Source organism: Enhydra lutris, unplaced genomic scaffold (assembly GCF_002288905.1).
Source record: "Enhydra lutris kenyoni isolate GAN:26980312 unplaced genomic scaffold, ASM228890v2 scaffoldscaffold50, whole genome shotgun sequence".
NCBI classification, from domain to species: domain Eukaryota; kingdom Metazoa; phylum Chordata; class Mammalia; order Carnivora; family Mustelidae; genus Enhydra; species Enhydra lutris.
In genome coordinates, this window is record NW_019154134.1 from 5,330,100 (window position 1) to 5,347,122 (window position 17,023).

The 17,023-nt window shown below is 39.8% G+C and overlaps 1 protein-coding gene across 1 annotated transcript in view; it reads left to right on the forward strand.

Moving 5' to 3' along the window:
- LOC111156961 (serine/threonine kinase 32A) overlaps positions 1 to 17,023 on the forward strand; it is a 127,308-nt gene that overhangs the window by 59,652 nt on the left and 50,633 nt on the right. Inside the window, exon 4 of the mRNA XM_022518140.1 lies at positions 9,372 to 9,545. Coding sequence (XP_022373848.1) covers positions 9,372 to 9,545 — 174 coding nt within the window. The remainder of the gene's footprint in view (positions 1 to 9,371; positions 9,546 to 17,023) is intronic.

Genomic DNA, 17,023 nt, shown 5'->3' on the forward strand with positions numbered 1-17,023 from the left:
TCATTTTTTCTTATCTGGATAAAATGACAAGGCAGAAAAACTCACCTCAAAAAAAAGAACAAGAAGCAGTACTGATGGCTAGGGACCTAATCAATATGGACATTAGTAAGATGTCAGATCTGGAGTTCAGAATGATGATTATCAAGGTACTACTTGGGCTCAAAAAAAGCATGGAAGACACTAGAGAATCCCTTTCAGGAGAAATAAAATCCCTTTCTGGAGAAATAAAAGAACTAAAATCTAACCAAATCAAAATCAAAAAAAGCTATTAATGAGGTGAAATAAAAAATGGAAGCTCTTACTGCTAGGATAAATGAGGCAGAAGAGAGAATTAGTGATATATAAGACCAAATGATGGAGAATAAAGAAGCTGAGAAAAAGAGAGATAAACAACTACTGGATCACAAGGGAATTTGAGAGATAAGTGATACAATGAGATAAAACAATATTAGAATAATTGGGATTCCAGAAGAAGAAAGAGAGAGAAAGAGAGGCAGAAGGTATATTGGAGCAAATTATAGTAGAGAATATCCCTAATTTGGCGAAGGGAACAAACATCAAAATCCAGGAGGCACAGAAAACCCCCCTCAAAATCAATAAAAATAGGTCAACATCCCATCGTCGAATAGTAAAACTCAAGTCTCAGTGACAAAGAGAAAATCCTGAAAGCAGCTCGGGACAAGAGATTTATAACAGAGAATGGTAGAAATATTAGATTGGCAGCAGACCTATCCAAAGAGTCCTGGAAGGCCACAAAGAACTGGTGTGATATATTTAGAGCAATTAGAGTAAATGAGAAAAATATGCAGCCAAGAATACTATATCCTAGCTGAATATAGGATATTTTCATTGAAAATAGAAGGAGATGGGGCACCTGGATGGCTCAGGAGGTTAAGCCTCTGCCTTTGGCTCAGGTCATGATCTCAGGGTCCTGGGATTGAGCCCCACATCGGGTTCTCTGCTCAGCAGGAAGCCTGTTTCCCCCTTCTCTGCCTGCCTCTCTGCCTACTTGTGATCTCTCTGTCTGTCAAATACATAAATAAAATCTTAAAAAAAAAAAAAAAGAAAAAAGAAAATAGAAGGAGAGATAAAAAGCTTCCAGGACAAACAAAAACTGAAAGAATTTGCAAACACCAAACCAGCTCTGCAAGAAATATTGAAAGGGGTCCTCTAAGCAAAGAGAGAGCCTAAAAGTAGTAGACCAGAAAGGAACAGAGACGATATACAGTAATAGTCACCTTATAGGCAATACAATGGCACTAAATTCCTATCTTTCAGTAGTTACCCTGAATGTAAATGGACTAAATGCCCAAATCAAAAGACACAGATATAAAAATGGATTAAAAAAACAAGGCCCATCGATATGCTGTCGGCAGAAAACTCATTTTAGACCCAAGGACACCTCCAGATTTAAAGTGAGGGGGTGGAAAACCATTTTGATTTTGGTTTTGATGGACATCAAAAGAAAGCTAATGGACATTAAAAGAAAGCTAGAGTGGCAATCCTTATATCAGATAAATTAGATTTTAAGCCAAAGACTATAGGAGATGAGGAAGGACATTATATCATACTTAAAGGGTCTGTCCAACAAGAAGATCTAACAATTTAAATATCTATGCCCCTAACATGGGAGCAGTCAATTATATAAACCAATTATTAACAAGTTAATTAACAAATTAACAAATAAAAAATTAACAAATTAATAACAAAATCGAAAAAAACTAATCAACAATAATATACAATAATAGTAGAGGACTTTAACACCCGCCCCTCACTGAAATGGACAGATTGTCTAAGCAAAAGGACAACAAGGAAATAAACGCTTTATATGACACAGTGGACCAGATGGATATCACAGATATATTCAGAACATTCCATCCCAAAGCAACAGAAAACACATTCTTCTCTAGTCCACATGGAATATTCCCCAGAATAGATCACCTCCTGGGTCACAAATCAGGTCCCAACTGGTACCAAAAGACTGAGATTTTTCCCTGCATATTTTCAGGCCACAGTGCTTTGAAACTAGAACTCAATCACAAGAGGAAAGTAGGAAAGAACTCAAATACATGGAGGCTAAAGAGTATCTTACTAAAGAATGAATGAATCAACCAGGAAATTTAAAGAAGAATTTTTTTAAATGCATGGAAACAAATGAAAATGAAAGCACAACTGTTAAAAATCTTTAGGACACAGCAAAGGCGGTCCTGAGAGGAAAGTATATAGCAATACAAGCCTTCCTCAAGAACACAACCTAACCATACACCTAAAGGAGCTGGAGAAAGAACAGCAAATAAAGCCTAAACCCAGCAGGAGAGGAGGAATAATAAAGATCAGAGCAAAAATCAATGAAATAGAAACCAAAAGGACAGTAGAACAAATCAACAAAACTAGGAGTTGGTTCATTGAAAGAATTAATAAGATTGATAAACCCCTGGCTGGATTATTAAAAAGAAAAGAGAAAGGACCTAAATTAATAAAATCGTGAATGAAAAAGGAGAGATCACAACGAACACTGAAGAAATACAAACACTTATAAGAACATATTATGAGCAACAATACACCAGCAAATTTGACAATCTGGAAGAAATGAATGCATTCCTAGAGATGTATAAACTACCAAAACTGAACCAGGAAGAAATAGAAAACCAGAGAAGACCCATAACTAGTAAGGAGATTGAAGCTGTCATCAAAAGTCTCACAACAAACAAGAGCCTGGGGCCAGACAGTTTCCCAGAGGAATTCTACCAAACATTTAAAGAATTAATATCTATTCTCCTGAAACTGTTCCAAAAAATAGAAGTGGAAGGAAAACTTCCAAACTCATTTTATGAGGCCAGCATTACCTTAATCCCACAACCAAAGACCCCATCAAAAAGGAGAATTATAGACCAATATCCTTGATGAATATGGATGCAAAAATTCTCATCGAAATACTAGCCAACAGGATCCAACAGCACATTAAAAAGATTATTCACCACAATTAAGTGGGGTTTATTCCTGGGCTACAAGGTCAGTTCAACATCCACAAATCAATCAATGTGATATAATACATTAATAAAGGAAAGAACAAGAACCATATGATGATCTCAATAGATGCTGAAAAAGCATTTGACAAAGTAGAGCATCCTTTCTTGATCGAAAGTCTTCACAGTGTAGGGATAGAGGGTACATACCTCAATATCATCAAAGCCATCTATGAAAAACCTACAGCAAATATCATTCTCAATGGGGGAAAACTGAGAGCTTTTCCCCTAAGTTCAGGAACACAGCAGGGCTGTCCACTATCACCACTGCTATTCAACATAATACTAGAAGTCCTAGTCTCAGCAACCAGACAATAAAAGAAATAAAAGGCATCTGAATTGGCAAAGAAGAAGTCAAACTCTCACTCTTTGCAGATGATATGATACTTTATGTGGAAAACCCAAAAGACTCCACCCCAAAACTGCTAGAATTCATGCAGGAATTCAGCAAAGTGTCAGGATATAAAATTAAGGCACAGAAATTAGCCGCATTTCTATACATCAAAAGCAAGACAGAAGAAAGAGAAATTAAGGAGTCAATCCTATTTACGACTGCACCCAAAACCTTAAGATACCGAGGAATAAACCTAACCAAAGAAGCAAAGAATCTGTACTCAGAAAACTATAAAGTACTCATGAAAGAAATTGAGGAAGACACAAAGAAAGGGAAAAATGTTCATGCTCAAGGAGTGGAAGAACAAATACTGTGAAAATGTCTCTCCTACCTAAGGCAATCTATACATTTAATGTAATTCCTATCAAAATATCATCAATTTTTTTTTTCAAAGAAATGGAACAAATAATCCTAAAATTTATATGGAACCAGAAAAGACACCAAATAGCCAGAGGAATGTTGAAAAAGAAAACCAAAGTTGGCGGTGTCACAATTCCAGATGTAAAACATCTGGAATTACAAAGCTGTAAACGTCAAGACAGTACGGTACTGGCACAAAAACAGACACATAGATCAATGGAACAGAATAGAGAGCCCAGAAATAGACCCTCAACTCTATGGTCAACTAATCTTTGATGAAACAGGAAAGAATGTCCAATGGAAAAAAGATAGTCTCTTCAACAAATGGTGTTGGGAAAATTGGACAGCCACATGCAGAAGAATGAAACTGGGCCATTTCCTTATACCACACACAAAAATAGACTCAAAATGGATGAAAGACCTCAATGTGAGACAAGAATCCATCAAAATCCTTGAGGAGAACACTGGGCAGCAACCTCTTCAACCTCAGCTGCAGCAACTTCTTCCTAGAAACATCACCAAAGACAAGGGAAGCAAGGGCAAAAATAAACTATTGGGACTTTATCAAGATTAAAAGCTTTTGCTTAACAAAGGAAACAGTCAACAAAACCAAAAGACAATTGACTGAATGGGAGAAAATATTTGCAATTGTCTTATCAGATAAAGGGCTAGTATCCAAAATCTATAAAGAACTTATCAAGCTCAACACCCAAAGAACAAATAATCCAATCAAGAAATGGGCAGAAGACATGAACAGACATTTCTGCAAAGAAGACATCCAAAAGGCCAGCAAACACATGAAAAAGTGCTCCACATCACTCAGTATCAGGGAAATACAAATCAAAACCACAATGAGATACTACCTCACACCAGTCAGAATGGCTAAAATTAACAAGTCAGGAAACGACAGATGTTGGCAAGGATGCAGAGAAAGGGGAACCCTCCTACATTATTGATGGGAATGCAAGCTGGTGCAGCCACTCTGGAAAACAGTATGAGGGTTTCTCAAAAAGTTGAAAATAGAGCTACCCTACAACCCAGCAATCTTACTACTGGGTATTTACCCTAAAGATACAAATGTAGTGACCTGAAGGGGCACGTGCACCCAAATGTTTATAGCAGCAATGTCTACAATAGCGAAACTATAGAAAGAGCCTAGATGTCCATCAACAGATGAATGGATAAAGAAGATGTGGTATCATTGTATATATGTATATATCATTTTGTGTGTGTGTGTGTGTGTGTGTATCATTGTATATCTTATATATAATATATATCATTGTATATATTCCATTATATACAATGTAATACTATGCAGCCATCAAAAACCGAAATCTTGCCATTTGCAAAGACATGGATGGAACTAGAGGGTAGTATGCTGAGTGAAATAAGTCAATTAGAGAAAGACAATTATCATATGATCTCTCTGATAGGAGGAAGTTCAGAGGCGGGGCACAGGGTCACAGTGGGTAGGGAGGGAAAAAGATGAAACAAGACGGGACTGGGGAGGGATACAAACCATAGGAGATGCTTAATCTCAGGAAACAAACCAAGGGTTGCTGGAGGGGTGGGAGGGGAGGGATAGGGTGGTTGGGTTATGAACATTGGGGAGGGTATGTGCTATGGTGAGTGCTGTGAATTGTGTAAGACTGATGATTCACAGACCTGCACCCCCGGGGCAAATAATACACTGTATGTCAATTTAAAAAAGATGAAATCAGAGAGGGAAACAAATTGTGAGAGATTCTTAACTATAGGAAACAAGCAGGGTTGCTTGAGGCGGGGGAAGTGAGGTCACAGGGTAACAGGGTGATGAGCATTAAGGAGGGCATGTGATATAATGAGCATTGGGTATTATATAAGACTGATGAATCACTGACCTCTACTTCTGAAACCCATAATATATTATATGTCAATTAATTGAATTTAAATTAAAAAAATAGATCTGGTTGTTCTAAAAAAAAAAAAAAAGAATAAAACCCAAGGAATGTATGTATAGCACATATACCCAAAGCTTGGGCTTTAACCTTTTCCTTTCTTTAGTTCATTTATTAATTTGTTATTATTATTTTCTGTAGCTACTTGTAGAGGCTACTTTTTAGGCAGTGAACTCAGGAGCCAAAGATGAGTAAAAGCAGGCATGCATCCTGGTAGCATAGTGGGAATGAAGATAGTTAAGCCAAAAGCACACAAGAAAATATTTTCAATTTACGCTAAGGTATTATATGTACCAAGGTGACCTGATTTAATATGGAGTGTTAGAAATGTCTCTCTGACAAGTGTCACTTGGGCTAAGGGTGAAAGATGAAAAGAACCTGATAGGGGACAGCATCATGAGCATAGGCACAGGCCACACTACACTGCAGTCTTCTAAGGCTGGAGAGAGCATCAATTACTAGATGCGGGATGGAAGGAAGAGACCTAAAGTTAGGTCTGGAAAAGTAAACAGAGACAGACCATACAGGATCCTATATGCCATGGAAAGAGGTAAAAGGGTTTTATGTGGCTGGGTGATATAAAGCTCATGGTGTAAAAATATAACTATGGGGGAGCCTGGGTGGCTCAGTGGGTTAAGCCTCTGCTTTCAGCTCGGGTCATGGTCCCAGGGTCCTAGGATCGAGCCCCACATCCAGCTCCGCTCAGCAGGGAGCTTGCTTCCCCTCCTCTTTCTGCCTGGCTCTCTGCCTGCTTGTGATCTCTGTCTGTCAAATAAACAAACAAAAAAATAACTATGGTGTGTAGAAAGGACTGGAGAGGTCCAAGATTATCCATAGAAAGCTATGAGTAGCTACTGCCATGGTCTGGGTCAAACATGGTGGAACAGGGTGGAGTATGTGGTAGTCTTTTGTTGATTATCTCTTATCCTACTGAGAACACTGCAGTGCATTTCATATACAGTGGGACCAGACTTAGTATTTTTGGAGCTGTCAGCTAAGAAAGAAAACTCATGGAAATGTAACAGTGAGTCTCTGTGATAAATGAACAAGGTATAAGGAAGCTCTTACTCTTTTATCAATAAATAATCAGACTATGGTATGATCTTTCATATTCTAGTCATCACCAAACTATATTATGCCCACATATTTTACTAGATATGGTTCTATATAATCAAATACTCATCTTCCCTTTCTCTGAGAGTTTTTAAGATCTGTATAAGGGGCTTCAGATCTGATGCGCTGAAGGAGAAAGATTCTTAACAGCCAAACCTAGCTCCATGATTAAATAAATTTATATTCATGCTGGACAAGGGAAGCATGTTGTCTCCTGCCTGGGCTACATCTTTCTTTGATTAATAATCCCTTGCATGGTAGAACGCTGTTGTTAACTTGCCTATGACTGACACCTTTATCTGTCTGTTCTTAGAATAAAAATAGCTTCACTCGAGTCTCATTAAAAAGGTTGTTCATCAGGGTGAATTTAATAATACCACTGCCCGTCCTTAGAGTCCAGCGGAGATGGGAGAGAAGTCTTCTGGTATGTCACCAGGTTTCTGACCATGACCTGGCTGCCATGGGAGCTAAATGCATTCAGCAGCTGCTCTGTATGCCAGCTTGGTCTCCGGAGGCTGTTTCCCTTGCCATCTCTTCCTTTTTGGATCCCCAAACCTCACCCATATCACCACATCCCATGAGGGATCATTTCTGTTTCATTAGCTGAAAGCAACTGAAGGTGCCACAGGTCCCAGGGATGATTACATGTTTATTAGCACATTGTGGCTTAGCAAAAGCCCTATAAAACACAACAAATATAACGCACAGTAGTGCAGTAGGAAAGACTGTGAACCAAATAGCCTGAGTCCAGGCCCTTTTTCTGGTACCCATTAAAACCATGGCACAGATGACCAGCCAGTGATCACACTGAGGTGAAGAATGTCATTTCCAGAAGACAATACTAAAAATGTATTCGTTGTCAGAGTTTTAAAAAGCGCTTCCTGCGTTTCTGTCTAAACTCTCCCAAGGGTTTAATATCTGTCATCTTCTATGTGAATCAGTCTTCAGTGGTAAACAAAATTGTATTCATTGAACAAGTAAACATCGGGGACTGGTAGTCTTCATCAGAATGTTACTACCTCAGATTAATGCTTCGTTGAATTTCTCTTGTTTCTTTCCCTTGCAAATCCCCACCTTCTCCTTTAGCACAATGATTGTTATAGAGAAGGAAAAATACTAAATATCGTTCTTCAGTCATTGATGTTCTCCATTTCTTTCCTGAGCAAAGAATTTGTCACCAGGAATTAGTTTGCATCCCTGGGCACTGCTTGAGAACACTTAATTCTTTGATTCAAATAAAAGTTTAAAATGTGATCCCAGTGACATTATGTCAAAAGAAACATGTCAAAACAGTGCAGATTCGAAGAGCAATACTGCGCCTAGAAATCCTGTCTTTGCTTTAAAGGAAACAAAATAAATCATAGCAGCAGGAATGCATTTTTTACGAGAGGCTCTTTGCAAACAGCAGAGTCCAGTTCTGCTGTCCTGTGTCTCATTTCCTCTTCCCATCTCTCCATCCTGTGCTCCCTCAAGTGTGAAGTCCATGCTTGATTGTACATCCTGCTTAAAACTCTTCAATGTCACCCCAACGCCTACAGACTTGTGAACAGGCACCTGTCAGAGGATCTTGTACTGTGTTCCTCTCTGGCCCATGCTTCCCCATCATACCTGTTGTTAGAGCAAACCCAAACTAGTTTCCTTTCTCCACTCACACTGTGTTCTTTGCCATTTCTGTGTTCAGTGCTGGCTATTTTCCTCTATCAAATCCTACTTTTGGACCTGGAGAACTCTTTGGCTCTACCATGTAGTGGTAGACTACATGTGTTTGACTTTGTATCAAAGGCTTTGATTTCCTTATTTCTAAAGTGGGAGCTTAAGAGCAGCATTTTGGGGGTCCCCGGGAGTGCAATTTGAAGAGGGCTTCAGCACCTGCCCCAGAGAAGTGGCTCAATGGAGACATCGGTGACACTAACTTCATTTTGTGGTTATTATTGTCACCATCCTTCAAAATGTAACATAGGTCTCACTTCTGCTGAGAAGCTTTCCCTTCCTCCCTATCCCAAAGTGAATTACTTCCTTGTACTATGCGCTTTTTTTATTGCCCTTTTATATGTTTTTCTTATCATTAACGTAGTACATGATTTGTTTTAAAGTTGCTGGGCAATGAAGTTGATCGTGTGGAAAATGAGAATGAGAATGGTTCAAGGACGCCTCGTAATTCATATTTTATGGACCTCCAGCAATGGTGTGGTTAGGATATGATTGTTAATGTTAAGGGATAAGTGTGGTTTTCTTTAGTAACTAAGCTTTATGGCTTTATAAGCTAATAGTTATTGAGTGCTTACTATATGTCAGGCAAGACACTAAATGTAATATCTGTTCTCTACTACAATTGAATATGGTAGATATTCTTATTATTCCCCTTCACACATGTGGAAACTGAAGGTGTAGGGTCATAGACCTAGGGATAGACCATCTGCTCCCAAAGCTTGAACTCTTTGCTCAAGAACACTCTGTTCTGATCTATGAGGTATCATTGCCTCTGGGACTCTCTAGTGTGCAAATGTATTTAATACACTTTCATTTCTAATTCTATTCCAGGTACTCCTTCCAAGATGAGGAGGATATGTTCATGGTAGTGGACCTCCTGCTGGGCGGGGACCTGCGTTACCACCTGCAGCAGAATGTCCGTTTCCAGGAAGACACCGTGAAACTCTTCATCTGTGAGCTAGCCATGGCCTTGGACTACCTGCAGAGCCAGCGTATCATCCACAGGTCAGTTAGGTCTGAGGGGACAGCCTTGCACTGAATGTATGGGAAAGAATCCACAACCTGGTACATTGAACAAGTTCTTGTTGAACATGACAGGTAATTCTCACTGACACTTGCAAAAGTCCTTTAAGGTAGTCTTATTGTCCCTCTTTTGAGGATTAAAAAAAGAAAATGAGCACATTGAACTTAATTTGCTCAAAGTCACAGTTAGTAAACAATAATACCAGAATCAATGAGTATTGGCACTAGCCAAAGAAAAGGTAACATACAAGAATGGGTCTCCTTCCCTTGTGGAATCCGTGTTAAATGAAGACACAGAAATAACACAGTAGCTATAAACCCTAACAGACAATAGACCAAAAAAGGATAATACTTTTATTTGTAAAGATATTGGTAGGTGGGAAAAAAAAATATTGGTAGGTGGGGAGCCTAGGTGGCTCAGTCAGTTGACTCATGATTTTGGCTCAGGTTATGATTTTGGGGTTGTGGGATCAAGCCCTGTGTCAGGCTCTGCACTCAGCGTGGCGTCTGTTTCACACTTTTTCCCCCTCTCCCTCTCACTCATTCTCAAATAAAGAAATAAAATCTTTTTTTTTTTTTTAAGATATTGGTAGGGTTTTTTTTTGCTTAGGTTTTTATTTCAATTCTAATCAGTTAACATATGATATAGTATTGGTTTCAAGAATAGAATTTGTGTGATGTAAAGATATTGGTAGTTTAAATGGTGATTTCCTATATAGTATGTCAATCTCTATAATAACGTGGGATAAGTGATCACAGCAGGTATAGTTAGACCATATTAAGTATGCGAAAACCATGATTTGGAGATATTAAATTATTATCTGGGGTATTTATAAGAATTTTTTATTAAGTTTCTGATTTTAATTTCAGTCCAGTTAACATGCAGTCTTATATTAGTTTTAGGTGTACGATAAAGTGATTCAACAATTCTGTACATTATTCAGTGCTCATTAGATAAATGCCCTCCTCACCTATTTCACCCATTCCCCCACCCACCAGCCTCCCTCTGTGTAACCATTTATTTTCTATAGTTAAGAGTCTTTGTCTTGGTTTCTCTCTCTCTCTCTCTCTTTTTCCCTTTGCTTGTTGTTTTGTGTCTTAAATTCAATGTATGAGAGCAATCATATGGTATTTGTTTTTCTCTGATGGACTTATCTCATTTAGCATTATATTCTCTGGCTCCATCTATTTCATAGTACTGGAAGTCCTAGCCACACCAAGCAGACAACAAAAAGAAATAAAAGGCATCCAGATTGGTAAGGAAGAAGTAAAACTTTCAATATTTCTGGATGAAATGATGCTATAGAAAAACCCTAAAGACTCCACCAAAAAGTCCTAGAACTGATTCAGTAAAGTCAGTAAACCTAGGTCTCTCTGAACCCAAAGTCATAACTATTACACCAACTCGAATTCATGACACATATGAAATATAGGCATTAAGTACACATCATTAAGTGAAAAAATCAACACATGTGAGTCTTCCACTGTCTTGTTTCTAATCTTTGAAGAATTTGCTAGGATTTTAAGTATGTTTACATCTTTACAGTGTAGTAAAAATTTCGCCAAATAAACTATTTGCCAACCACTAGGTTGACATTTGCCTAAAATTTATCTAGATTAGTACAGAGCCTGTGAGTGAAGATGTAGCATCATAATTTATAGATTCTTTGTACAGACACTATGGAACAATCCGTGTGTGTGTGTGTGTGTGTGTGTGTGTGTGTGTGTGTCCTTAACCCTGTATACTTATATGCTCATTGTTTAATTTCCTGTCTTTTGGAGGACTTATTTGTATTGGAAATACAGTCTTCGGGCAACAGATGAACAGAAAGCAGACAGGTTAATCATATAGGATCTTGGAAGTAAATGAACACACCTGGTGTTTTGTCAGTAACTGGGAACCCTGTTCCCAAGCAGTCTTTCTCCCGTACTGACTTTCTGGTCCCTACGGTTCTTTCAAAGGAGAAACTTTCCTATTGGTAGTCTGTGATGTCCCTCTCAGGGTATTCATGCTCACTCAGCGAACCCCAAATTGCCCACCCATGGTCTGCCTGGGTTGCTGACACTCTGGATCTCAAAAAGGAGGCAGGTACCATGAGAAGTCTGCATGGCGACAAGTACCCTTCAACTTTCTTCTTCCCCTATTTGAATCTGGTCCCCTGACTTTTCTCTCTGGGCTTCATTTTCTCTGCCCTATGCTTAGAAATGTATTCCAAAAGGAATTCAGGAGGGGAAAAAAACTCAGAGAAGTCAACATAATTTGTACCCTAAGGAGTTTGCTAACACCAGACATCACTGCCCTTCATGTCTTCCATTGCTCTCTGTTGCTCTCATCATCATTCTGCCACTTAAATAAGAGACCAGGGGTTAACTCTCTGCCCCTTAGCCTTTACATACTCACAATTATTACTTCATGCCCATTCTCAGAAGAGCCTCTTTGTACTGAAGTGTCTCCTAACCGTGGCAGATGAGTGTGAGGCAAACTCAGTGACATTCTGAGCATGGTGTGAAAATGAGAGCACATCTTCTTGGGTCAGGAAATAATGCAGTGTATTTCTCTTGCCTATAAGGCCCCACTGCACTTCCATGTGTTTTGTGTGTGTGTGTGTGTGTGTGTGTGTGTGTGTGTGTATTTTTTAAAGACTTTATTTATTTGAGACAGAGAGAGAGAGCACAAGCAGGTGGAGCCGCAGACAGAGGCAGAGGGAGAAGCAGACTCCCCACTAAGCAGGGAGCCCGATGCAGGACTCGATCCCAGGACCTGGTACTGGTACTGTGACCTGAGCTGAAGGCAGACACTGAGCTGACTGAGCCACCCAGGTGCCCCATATGGGTTCCTTCTGGTAGAGCACTGCAGCCCTTTGTACCTGTCCTTGGGAGCTGTGACATGTTGATGTGCAACTACTTATTATATGCTGCTCTACTGCAGTGTAAACCTCATGAGTTAGGACCTTGTGTGTTTGGCTTTTCACTGTATAACCAGCATGTAGTAAAAATATGAGGGAAGGACCACTGCCAGAACCACACAAATGATTGACTAAAAGCCAGTTTTATAAATAACGAAGACAAAATTAGAATACAAGGCATGAAAGCCAGGACTTCCAGACTGGCCTTGGTCTTCACGTGGAGTAATCATATGAGTCCTCATGCAAACCGGGCTACTCCTGAGCATGAAAGGAGTCACCGTTAATAATTCTGCTTGGGCAACAAGCAAACCCATAAATGTTCTGGAAAAAATCAGGATGCATATCAACATCATTAAGGCTTTTTAAGACAGTGGTGGCCAAGTAAACATGTTAATTGGGACAGGGCTCTGATAACCATGGCTTTCTGCCTCCAGAGTACCGAATATCAAATTGAGAAGGTGTCAAGTGGCTTAAAACACAGGGACCCAATAAAACAAGCTGTGTTCCTTTGTCTGAGGTGTTAAAAGGATAATAATGATGGCACTCTGAGGCTCCAGCTTGCCGGGCAGAGTTAAAAGCATGAAAAGCAGCGGGGAAGAAGAGAAGACCTTTTGAGTAGTTTCATTCTCTTTTTAAAATCTTTCTGCAAGGGAACCTGGGTGGCTTAATCAGATGGGTGCCTGACTCTTGGTTTCAGCTCAGGTGGTGATCTCAGGGTCATGAGATCAAGCCCCACATCCATGCTTAGCGTGTGGCCTGTTTAAGATTCTCTCTCCCTTCTCCTCTGTTCCCTGCTCTCCCTCTCAAAAAGAAAAAAAAATTCTTTAAAAAAATCCCCAAAATTTATGCTAGATTTGATGGCATCTAGGATAACAAAACAAAATATCTTTCCGCTACTCAGAAAAATTGGATTATAAGACCCATCCCGAGTTCTGAGTTATTACAGTGTGAACAAAGAAAACAGAGTCTATGAAATTCAATAGCTTCCTAAGACAAGGAAAGACCATCTGCATATATAAAATATATGACTTCCTAATTTCAGACTCAAAACAACATTTTGTCTCTAGACATGGCAGAAGTTTCAAAATCATCCCGCTCTGTCAGCGAACCCGTGTGGAGAGCAGTGGTGGGCTGCCATTTACTGAGGGATTCCTGGGGACCAGGTGCTCTGGTGGGCACCTGTGATTTATCTCATTTAATATGCTCACAACCAGGAGGCTGAAGGTGTCACTGTCCCCATTTTACAGTCTAGGAAACTGGTATAGAAAGATGAGGTAACTCGCCCAAGTTTGCATGGCTAACGAGCAGGGGAGACCTCCCTGAAGGACATGCAGACATCTCCGCCACTCTCCACACTGCTTGTGCTCAGCATGGTTGTGGCTCTGGGGGCACCGTGGGACAAGGTGAGACATGGCCACTGCCTGCAGACATGTAGTCTGGCTGCCCAGGCAAAGACGGTCCATGTGGAACCCACTGATGAGAGAACAGCCTACAATTAGATGCTAAATTGTGAGAAATCCTGAAGTACTTCAGACAAGATGACGGTTTGAGGGGACAAAACAAAGTTTCTTGAAAGCTCAGAGGACTTAAAAGGGTTTTAACAACCAGAGCAGAAAGAAGAGTCCAGTCTATGTCAGAGGAAGTGTACTCCGAATAAAAGCACTCATTTATCTCCCTGGGTTGCAGAGAATCATCTCTGTTTTTCATTTTTTTTCTTCACATTGACTTTCCTGCCAGCGGTGTCTACTTTAGTTATTTTTTTGAATACTGTAAATCCTGTTTCTTTCATAAATTCCACCCGAGACTTAAAGGGGAGGTTGTTTGTTTGTTGTGGACTTTTTTTTTTAATCCACCAAATTTAATTTTTGGTAGATTCCTAAATATGTAGACTATTTAGCTACTTGTCCTCAATTTTAGAAACTTTCTTTTCTACAGTTGTTGTGGAAGACACAGGATTGCTCCATAACCATTAATTTTGAATTCTGTAATTGGACACTTTTCTTATTACCAAAATGTCAAATATTTTTCTACGAGGACAGCTTGAAAATCAGCGTCACTTTCCAAATGATGGCTAACTTCTAGCTCAGTACTTCCCCCTTAACTGACATTAACTCGGTGAGTAAGGATTTTAAAATGTAAACACAGTGATTATTTGCTTTTATGAAGAAAACAGGGAACATGAAACCTGTTATAATCCTTCCTGCGGGGATAGTGGTATTTGAATTGTTGATTGCCAAGGTCTCTCTAGTGACTAATGTGATAGAAAGTAATGATTAGGGCCCAAAGATAAATTTGTATTCACTCCCTGGTCAGATGTTAAAGAAGCCTCAGTTATAAATTCACAATAATGAGGCCAATTGTACACGATAGTAAAAGAGTAAGTCATCCTGGATCAAAATACCATTTGTGAAGGAATGTTTGATCATTTTTTCCTCTAAGAATTACCCCACTCTCATCAAATCTTTTATCTATCTATCTATCTATCTATCTATATTCCCTGCTTTCCGAATCCTACAGGAATGAGATGAAACTCTAATTAGGCAATTTGTAGAGGTAACTGCGATATGGTAGAGAGTTGCAAACATTTCATCTCCAGCTGTTTCTGGAATGTATTGAAGGAGGAATAAAAGAAAATGTATGATCGCCCAAAATATAGACAGGATGGTATTTTCATTCATCATCTTTGTCTTCTTGGCTATCATCACAGGGAATGATAACTGATACTTGGGTTCATCTTGGAGCCTTCAGGAAGAAACACATAGGAACTAGTTTTCCCACATTTGCCCTTGGACTGAAGTAGCTACTTGCAAGTAGTGGCTATCATTCTTCCAAAAGTCAGCATTTCAATGGTGAAGAAAAATTTTAGGGATAATGGCTCTACCATAAATATCCATTCAAAACCTGATTGGTGAGCACCTTGTTGCTAGACAGTGTTCTTGGCGCTGACTCCAATGGGGACAAGGAGAGACAAGTGCCCTTCATCCAGAGTTAATGATACCACAGCATGAAAGGGAGCCAAGGAAACATTTCAGTATCCATATCCTGTGGCACGTAGTAGAAATAAAATAGGTGGTTTTTGCATATCCCAGCACACACACGCCAACACACACACATTTGCATCTTCACAATGGTTATATTCATGCTTCTAATCTGTAGCCCCTAGATCACAAGATTTTTTATCAAGTACTGTCTCTCCCTCCCAAACTGAAGCCCTTACGGGTGGAGACCACCTTACTCGTGTTCTTAATCTCAGCATATAATTTAATCCAGCATGGTTGCTGAATAAATCAGTGACTGAACAAATGAACAAGGACAGTCCAAACGTGTGATCCTTGGGTGAATGTAGCAGGTAAAGGGTACTGTGGGTGAATCTGTTTTAAGCAACTTTTAAAATTTATTCCACACATTCCTATTGTGTGCCCACAGCATGTGGAGCTCTGCTCTGTCTTTCCTCCATGGTGTATTAGTTGTTTATGCTATGTAAGAAATGGCCACAAAGTGACTTAAAATAACATATATCGATTATCTCATGGTTTCTTCAAATTAGGAGTCTAGGCACATCTTAGATGTTGGCCACAACTGGGTTCTCTTCTGCAGGCTGGCCTGGGCAAGGGTCAACTTCAAGTCTGGTCAGGATGTTGGCAGAATTAATTTCTTTGTGGCTGCAGGATGCGTGTTAGCTTGTATTCTCAAAGTCAGTGAAGAGAGCAAAACTCTAGAGTGAGTATACTAGAAAGGCAGAGTATATATCCCTGAATAACCATTACCTAATAGAACACAATCACAGGAGTGACATCTCTTCAACTTTGTTACATAATGTTGGTTGGAATCAAGCCATACAATCAGCCCATACTCAGTGGCCAGGGATGATACAAGGCATGAACACCAGGAAGTGGGAATCATTGGGGTCACCATCAATCTGTCCCCCATACTTCCTCTAAGGAAGTTGTACTACACCAGATTCTGACATCCTATTTCCTCTATGACCTTAAACATAGCCACAAACTTCCCTGTCAAGGAGGCTAGACTAAATCATCAGGAATGGTTCTTTCACACCTAAGAGTCTGGGATGATTTCCTCTTAGCTCTGGTAGGATGCTCTTCATGTATGATCTCATTGTTTCTTTGCTCTCTACCACATACCCATTTCTCCCCAAGAAGGCCGTGTAACCAAAATGTACTGTATGTGACGCCTGGGTGGCTCAGTTGGTTGAGTGTCTGCCTTTGGCTCAGGTCATGATCTCAGGGTCCTGGGATTGAGTCACGTTTCGGGCTCCTTGCTCAGCGGGGAGCCTGCTTCCTCCTCTCCCTTTCACTCCCCCTACTTGTGCGCTCGCTCTATCTCTCTCTCTCTCTCTCATGAAAAAAATCTTAAAAACAAAGCAAAACAAACTGTACTGTCTAAAGAGCGTGTGAGGGTGAGATGTGATAAACAGCTGTTAGCACACTGGCCAGTTAAGGTCTTATCTACTGTCCAGTTGCGGACCAAAAGTATCTGTTTCAACCAAGGTCTTTAGTTTGTTACAGGCAGAGCTCTCCTGGCTGACATTTCACC